The sequence below is a fragment of the Adiantum capillus-veneris genome, chromosome 27 (genome assembly GCF_014529385.1).
Source record: "Adiantum capillus-veneris isolate H3 chromosome 27, ASM1452938v2, whole genome shotgun sequence".
Lineage (NCBI taxonomy): Eukaryota > Viridiplantae > Streptophyta > Polypodiopsida > Polypodiales > Pteridaceae > Adiantum > Adiantum capillus-veneris.
This window is the reverse complement of record NC_140957.1, coordinates 24,219,126-24,228,166: the sequence shown is the minus strand read 5'-3', so window position 1 is coordinate 24,228,166 and position 9,041 is coordinate 24,219,126. Positions and strand designations below refer to the sequence as shown.

The 9,041-nt window shown below is 41.9% G+C and overlaps 1 protein-coding gene across 1 annotated transcript; it reads left to right on the top strand.

The window, feature by feature from the left end:
- Positions 1-4,029: 4,029 nt before the first annotated feature.
- Positions 4,030-5,876, top strand: LOC147421648 (uncharacterized). Its single transcript, XM_086503170.1, has 3 exons — positions 4,030-4,078; positions 4,366-5,472; positions 5,553-5,876. The coding sequence occupies exon 2, from the start codon at positions 4,435-4,437 to the stop codon at positions 5,386-5,388; it is 954 nt and encodes a 317-aa protein (XP_086359296.1). The 5' UTR covers positions 4,030-4,078; positions 4,366-4,434; the 3' UTR covers positions 5,389-5,472; positions 5,553-5,876.
- Positions 5,877-9,041: the final 3,165 nt, after the last annotated feature.

The window sequence follows — 9,041 nt, the reverse complement described above, 5'->3', positions numbered from 1 at the left end:
TAGTTAGCAAGCATGATAAGCACCTCAAGCACCTTAGTTAGCAAAGCACAACAAGCATCTCAAGCTTGGGCTGGGTTCCCACCTCAAGCACATCCCTAGCTTGCCTAAGGTCAATGGACTTTTAACACTAACTTTTGGAGGTCCTTAATGAAGCTAACCCTAAGGTATTTAAGCTCCATTAGCTAGCATTTCTCAATGACAGACCATCTCTCATTTGGACCTTTTAACCTTGGCCCCGTGTTGAGATAGATCCATAAGCACATGTCTATATTCTAACCCTTGTTCCCGTTTATTCTCCCACATTAAATGATCAATTTAATATGATAAAATCATTTGGGTTGGTTTGATTTTAGATTTTATGACATGCTTTGACAATGGTGGCGCAATGGATATTGCATGGATAAGAACATCCCCACAATGGACTCCTGGTTGAGTTGGTGGGAAAAGCGTATTCCACATTGGGGGAGCATCATGACAGTAGTGGAGAGAAGTACTGATGGAGCAAACACTCCAAGAAAAAACTTGGTTGAGAGTAAGCATGGGAGCTGGTTCATAGGCGAGGGATTCAAAAAAAAAATCTCATTAGATAATGCATGTACTTCAAATATGGCTAATGCAATACTACAAAGCACAAACGTAGTATCTTACTTTCAAAGGGTCCTTCATTAGAGAGACTCAAGGATAGAGTTTCCTCTAGTCCAACGCAAGTGATAAGAGTAGTAAATGAGGTTACATCTAGAACACCCATGTATAAAGCTCGCACACCTCTTCAAGGAGAAAAAAAAACCATTCAACGAAAGCGAGGGCCATCGATTGTGATTGATGTTGAGGATGGATCCATGAACGAATAGACCATAATAAAATGCAAAAACACGTGAGTGTACATCTTGTGGAAGGCCCAGGAAGATGAGTTTCAGGGAGGATTCAAGGACTGGAGATCGGAGTGAGAATTCTAAAGACAAGGCAAAGGTTAATTGTGTTCTAGAATGAAAGGTCAATGAGGCTATGTGGGAAATTAGAAGAACTCCTCTCGCCAGCCGAGTAACATGAAGTGGCACCCCCAGTGGTGAAAAAAGATGTGCACAAAATATAGTGGCATGTAGCAAAGGGACTCTTGCACCATCATTTCGGGGGTATAGAAAACATCCAAATTGGCTACTTAGGCAATGGTTTTGGCATTGTCCCAACCATGCTATTCAATGTTATGTGGTGGATCATAACATAGATCCATGGGTAGCTCCTTCATAGACAATTTGGCCGGTCGATCTAGAAACATATCTTACACATGAAGAAGTTGATATATTGCTTGAAGGAGGATTTCAAGTGGAGACAATTGGAAAAGAAAAAATGGGTGCAACTACAATGCGAACTCCTCCTAGGGGTGTAGGTGACTCCTCTCCCGCTTTAACAAAAGCAGGTAGTAGTGATTCAATACTAAGAAATGTCATAAGAGTCAAATTTTGTACTTCCATTTCAGAGGAGGCAGTAAAGAAAATTGGTTTGGCTTTTGGTTTAAGGCTAAGGTGATTGAAGAGAAATCCATCTTAGACAATTTACATGAAGTCTTCAAGGTGGAGTCTCACACAAGTACAGACATGTGGGGGTGTATGAGGTGCACATCAAGGATGAGCCCTAGTGCACATGCCCCAATTTCACCGATAGGGAGGCCAAGAAAAATCTGTTTGTCTTGTAAGCACTTGTACTTCATTTTCTTGAGAGTGCTTGGATTGAGCCAAAATGAAAAATCTGTTTGTCTTGTAAGCACTTGTACTTCATTTTCTTGAGAGTGCTTGGATTGAGCCAAAATGAAAACATGTTCATACATTAGCCTATGCTAGGCAAGGTAGATGTCTACAATGCTCTTAGCTGTGAATGCACATATCCCAACTTAGAGTAAGCCCAATAATTGGATAATTTCGTGACTCCTTTCTCCACCATGTATTGACTCTAGCAAAGTGGGTTTGGATTATTTTGGTATTGGACCACTGACAAAGTTGTTTTAAATTATTTTGGTTTTAAAATCCTTAATTTAATTTATCACGTTCTGTGTGTGTGTGTGTGTGTGTGTGTGTGTGTGTGTGTGTGTGTGTGTGTGTGTGTGTGTGTGTGTGTGTGTGTGTGTGTGTGAGAGAGAGAGAGAGAGAGAGAGAGTCCAAAACAGGAAGCTTTGCAAGAGACAAATGGACAAAGAGACCTTTATTGCTCAAGGGATCACAATCTTTGATCGAGTTGTGTTGAATATTTGAAAGAGTGTGTATGTGTTTAATGATTCGGGTGTGTTTTGGTCCTTGTGCATGTGTGCTCACCAAGGAAAGAAATCTATGAAAGAGAGAGAGAGAGAGAATCATTTTGGAATATGTTTGCCGGATTCCAAAAAAGCGCTCGCCAAAAAAAATTCCCCCATTGGAAAGTAAGAAAAAAGCAGAAAGGATGCTAACAAAGCTAAGAAACTGATGGAAGTCAATCGCTCTACCTGCGGGCAATGCAGACATAGATGTAGGCCTATTAGGTCAAGTGCATGAGTTCTTGAAAAAAGAAACTCTCACTGGTATATGCTTGATAGGGGGGGGGGGGGGGGGGGGGTGTTCCACTTGCACTTCCGATTGATTGTCATACAGATTCTGGCTAGCTCTCTCATTGCTATAATAAGAAACTAAAAACTTATTTAGGGTCAGATAAACATAACCCGACGGGGGGGGGGGGTGCTATGTCGAGCGTTGAGACAGAAAAACCTACACACATTTGAAGGTATGGTTGGGTATTGCTTGAACGACAATGGTGAGCCTCACTTTCAAAAAGTGGAGCACAATATAATTATCAATGAGGGAAACAAAGAGGTGGAACTATTCAGCCTATATAGAGTGGACTATACAAAAAACCATATCTGTTTGACAAATGACAGCATCTTTGACCGTGCATTGATGTATTGGAGGTTCCATATGCGTCACCCATTCGGGAATGATTTCCTGACTACATTGCACAAAATGCTATGTAGTGGTAAATATTACCCTAATCGTCATGTATTCTCCATACCAAGGGCAAGGAATGAGTTTGAAGGAGATGAAACCACTTTGGAGATGCATGTTGTTCCCATTTGCAACCACATACCAAGATATTGTGCCATTGTTCGTGTAAAACTACCCGTACATAAATAGCTAGCCAGGAATGGTTTGGTTCATATCTCGTTGGAAGGACATCGAGAAGTAAGTTATTATAGTATTGGTTTTTTGCTAACTTTTTGTCATCGTGTGTAATAGGCTTTGCTTTTGTCGTTGAAGCAAGAAGCTGACTGACACGAACCTTGTAATCGAGCGGTGCACACATGATGACACAAGAAGTGATGGTACATTCTTGAGGTGCACACATGCATGCATTCACTCAAAGAGGGGTACAATGCATGTGCCTTTTGAAGAACGAAATTGGGTTGTTAATTTAGGAGTGTTAATGTAGAATGTCGTGAAGGAGTCAAAGGAGGTAGTTTGGTCAAGGGGTTGCAAATTGCAAATAGCCTGGCACATGAATGTGGAAGGGTGTGAGTGTGAGAGAGGGGGGAGAAGAAAAACCTGCAAACCGGGGGGAGGAGCTAAAAGGAAAAGGATTCGCTCATCATGAATTTGGATACAAAAGATCGATGCTCGACTTGCACGTGAGCACATATGCGCGCGCCTCTCTCAAGCTCACACGATTGTGCGCAACCCACTAGTACGTAGTTGCCAGCAAGTCACCTTCGAGCACTGAGAATAGAAGGTGCTCGCCATTGAAATCGGCCTCTGCTCACCAACTGACAGCTGCCTCCGAACGCTTTCTAGAAACTGACACCAGTCCTTTAATTTGTGCTAATTTTTGTGCTATTTATAAAATACAAAAGCGTTATTAAAGGATTATTATCATTGGTTTAGAGGGGTTTATATTGATAAATAATATTATTTTCCCACAACCTCACTGACAAAATATATATTAGAGTATTGCTATTTGTGTCATTTTTAATGACAAAATATATATTAGAGTATTGCTATTTGTGTCATTTTTAATCGCGCTACTCTGCTTGCTGGTTATGCTGAGCGCCTACTACTACTTGGTCTAATCCTATAATACTTATGTATTAAGAGCTGCTAATTATGCTTGGTTTAATAATTATGCTTCTACAATCCTGACAATTTCATTAAATTGCATTTGATCACTCATATTATTGACAGCGCAATATGCATGCATGCATGCAGTGATAATGATAATACTTTTTATGCTTTATGCTTCTGTACATATGCTTTTTGAGTACTTCTGCTGATCGACATGCTTGTAATATTTTAAAGCTCTTGCTGTACTTCTATGCATTGGATCACTAAAGCACTTCTTGATTTCTTGCAGATCATACCAAGTACTTGATATTGTTAAGGCCTCGATTGTATCTAGAGATCGGAATTAGTACTGGACCCAATGCTTTCCCATGCAGAATCTACAAACCAGTACTATATTGAGGAGGATGATGGTCCTGCAGAGCTTGAGGCTTTTGATTATCACCTGTTACAGCAGGTCTCTGCACATGATCTGCGCCGCAAGGATTGTGAGGGAGTCGCCGATGCTGATGTCTACAATGGCACCTCAAGCACCTACTTTGAGACGCTTGATTTTGATTCGTACGGTAGCCACAGGACCCCTGACTCATACCAACAATCAGACTTATTGCAGGCCCCCTCGCCAGCGTCCGCCTCTACTGGTGGCACATCCAACAATCAGGAAGAAATGTGCGTCCGATACGTCTCTAATATGAATGCAGCATGCTGTAGTACAGATCTGCATGTAGGCACCGCAGCCGATGTGCCTGCATCGACATCCAATTGGCCGGCCGACTTCATGCACAATTGGGCAGGCGATAGTTGGTTCAACATGGCCATGTCTGACGTCCAATCTCCAAAGTGTTGGGTGGACAAGGCTGGCGCAATGGGCGGAAGATATTGGCTACCAGTGGATCATCGGGAGTTTATCTATCGCACCGCTGCCATGCAGCCAATCGACCTTAAAGGCATTGATAAGTCAAGCATTGCCAGCACTGCAGCGGCAGCTGGAATCAAGCCACGGAAGAACATCCATATCTCCAAAGATCCGCAGAGTGTGGCTGCGCGGCAGAGGCGGCGACGCGTAAGCGAGAAGATACGGGTGCTCCAGAGGCTGGTGCCGGGCGGGGCGAAGCTAGACACAGCGGCGATGCTCGAGGAAGCCGCGCAGTATGTCAAGTTTTTGAAGGCAGAGGTGGAGAAGATGGAGGCCATGGAGGATTGGATGAGCCTGAAAGCAGCAGCTAGCCCTAATTTGATGGATATGCACGTGGCTGCGGGCTATCGATCACCACCGTCCATTTGCCTCTCCACCGGAATGGATCATTTCTTTTGACTTATGTATAGACATGGTTCTCTACTATTAGAGTACCCAAGCCCTTATAGATTAAAACCTTGAAGCTGCCCATCAATGCATGAGGTGAGCGCCTTATCTTGCTTGTGTTGATGCTTTGCTTTTGCTTCTTATTTGATCTTCTGATGGTACCCCACTGCCATCAGGTAAAAGATGCACGTTGCGAGGATCGAACTTGGCACCTCTTTATCTTGTGCCTTTGGCGGCCTCCAAGCATCCTTTTTCGATCAGGAGCAATTGCAAAGGTCTATGGACACAGTTTTGGCTCAATGCAACTCAAAAACTTGCTCAAAATTAAACTTGGTGGCTTAATATTGATGTGTGAATGAAAATTTTGTATATTTACTTAGAAATCTTATTGCAATTGTCAAAGCTTGTTTGGCAGCTATGGTGACTATGATAGGTCCTAAATGTCTGTAAAAATCTTATTTAATGTTACTATAGCCGCCAAAAGTTCTCAATAATAGAGTCTAATGAATCATTGAAAGCTTCTCTTGTTTTTGAAAGCCTGGCCACACAGTCTCCACCTTGTTTGTTATTAGCTTATTGTCTTCTCTTATGGAATTGTCTCATGGTAGTTGAGAGAAAAATCTTCATACTTTGGTTCATCTATGTCATGTTTGAGATTTTTTCTTTCTTGCCTAAATAGTGCAGTAGAGTGATGATCATTGTCGATAAAGAAGCCTTAGGCTAGGTCCTGTCAAATATGTTCCAAGTTTGTCAACGTGTGCTAGCTTAGTTGGAAGAGCGATCATATATAGCGTATGAGTTCAAAGGTGGTGGGCTCAACACCCCTTGACTGCTCGGGGAGTTTCCCATGTGGTTTGGCCAACCTTATCTAGCTGGGATGGCTTCACCTTAAGGGTTTGGGCTGCCTCCACTATACGGGGGTTGGGTGTGTGAGTTGTAATGTCAAGTTGTAGGTATCTCCAACAAGAAAAAACCAAGTCTAATTACTTTAATGTTGCATATAACCAAATTAAGGGTCTGAATTTGGTGACATGTAGTACACCAACCATTTCCAATCCCAAGCTTTTTGGCTTTTGAACCTCACACCACATGACTTTGGAGCAAGACTAGCCAGAGTAAATGATTGCGAAAGGTAAGGTGGCTTCCATGCATTCTTTCAAAGCATGTCTACTCCGGGTTACATGGCACTTGTATGTTAGGTAGAATCCACTATCACAAGAAGTTTTGGACACATTTTCACAATATTTCCCACATTGTGACTTACCTCCACATCATGAACGTGTGTGAGGGAGGCGTTGCATACCTAGCTAGGTACGATTGGGGGTAGGGGACCGCCGGCACGGTGGGATTGGGGGCAGGGGACCATTCTTTCAGAGCATGTCAATATTTCCCACATTGTGACTTACCTCAACATCGTGAGTGTCTGTGAGGGAGGCGCTGCATACCTAGCTAGGTACAATTGGGGGTAGGGGACCGCCAGCCCAATGACAAATTCTCATAATATTTCCCACATTGACTTACCTCAACATCATGAGCGCTTGTGAGGGAGGCGCTGCATACCTAGCTAGGTACGATTGGGGGTAGGGGACCACCGGCCCAGTGGGGGGGCCGGAAGTCCCCTGCCCCCAATCGTACCTACATCGGGCCGGCGGTCCCCTACCCCCAATCGTACCTAGCTAGGTATGCGGTGCCTCTCGAGCAGAAGTTCATGATGTTATGCATTGTATGAAATACACTGAAAAAGTTCATGATGTTATGCATTGTATGAAATAGACTGAAAAAGACTCCATTTTCTTACATGACAAAGTTTCTAAATCTTCTTGTGTATATCTCTGTACAATTGCATTGTGGAAGGCTGAGTTGATCAAAGTTTACTAGTTCTACGCCAAGTGGATCAAAGATGCTTCACAAGATGACATTCCCTATATGCAGAAGATGGAGAGATTGAAGGTGCGGCTCAAAAAGATGGCATCAAATTTTTTTCCAAAAGAGTTCACGAGTGCTTTATGACTAGAAGGCTCTTCTCAACATCAAATAGAGTTATGGTTGCTAGAGTTCAATAAAGTTATTCTAATTATTATGTATGTTAGTCTTCTGGAGGTACATCTGCTTGTCTTGTTCTCATGGGTTTGCAACCATTTCTAGTTTCCTAGGTTTTTTTTGTATTTGCCCCTTTGATGGGTTGGCTAGATGTCCTCCACTCTGTACTCTCACAGATGCCTAAAGCTATGGAACTTCTTTTACCTTTTAATTTAAACTCCTTTCCTCTGAAAAAAAGACGGTCCTCACCTCATTTGTTGGCACTGCCTGCTTTGCAAGTAGTGATATAGGCGTGTTATGCATTGTATGAAATACACTGAAAAAGTTCATGATGTTATGCATTGTATGAAATAGACTGAAAAAGACTCCATTTTCTTACATGACAAAGTTTCTAAATCTTCTTGTGTATATCTCTGTACAATTGCATTGTGGAAGGCTGAGTTGATCAAAGTTTACTAGTTCTACGCCAAGTGGATCAAAGATGCTTCACAAGATGACATTCCCTATATGCAGAAGATGGAGAGATTGAAGGTGCGGCTCAAAAAGATGGCATCAAATTTTTTTCCAAAAGAGTTCACGAGGGCTTTATGACTAGAAGGCTCTTCTCAACATCAAATAGAGTTATGGTTGCTAGAGTTCAATAAAGTTATTCTAATTATTATGTATGTTAGTCTTCTGGAGGTACATCTGCTTGTCTTGTTCTCATGGGTTTGCAACCATTTCTAGTTTCCTAGGTTTTTTTTGTATTTGCCCCTTTGATGGGTTGGCTAGATGTCCTCCACTCTGTACTCTCACAGATGCCTAAAGCTATGGAACTTCTTTTACCTTTTAATTTAAACTCCTTTCCTCTGAAAAAAAGACGGTCCTCACCTCATTTGTTGGCACTGCCTGCTTTGCAAGTAGTGATATAGGCGTGTTATGCATTGTATGAAATACACTGAAAAAGTTCATGATGTTATGCATTGTATGAAATAGACTGAAAAAGACTCCATTTTCTTACATGACAAAGTTTCTAAATCTTCTTGTGTATATCTCTGTACAATTGCATTGTGGAAGGCTGAGTTGATCAAAGTTTACTAGTTCTACGCCAAGTGGATCAAAGATGCTTCACAAGATGACATTCCCTATATGCAAAAGATGGAGAGATTGAAGGTGCGGCTCAAAAAGATGGCATCAAATTTTTTTCCAAAAGAGTTCACGAGGGCTTTATGACTAGAAGGCTCTTCTCAACATCAAATAGAGTTATGGTTGCTAGAGTTCAATAAAGTTATTCTAATTATTATGTATGTTAGTCTTCTGGAGGTACATCTGCTTGTCTTGTTCTCATGGGTTTGCAACCATTTCTAGTTTCCTAGGTTTTTTTTGTATTTGCCCCTTTGATGGGTTGGCTAGATGTCCTCCACTCTGTACTCTCACAGATGCCTAAAGCTATGGAACTTCTTTTACCTTTTAATTTAAACTCCTTTCCTCTGAAAAAAAGACGGTCCTCACCTCATTTGTTGGCACTGCCTGCTTTGCAAGTAGTGATATAGGCGTGGTGCCTATCAAATTGTGTACACATTTTTTAAGCTTTTTTTAGGCTTCCTATAAAAATAGATTATCTTTCTCCCAAGAGCGCTCTTGAG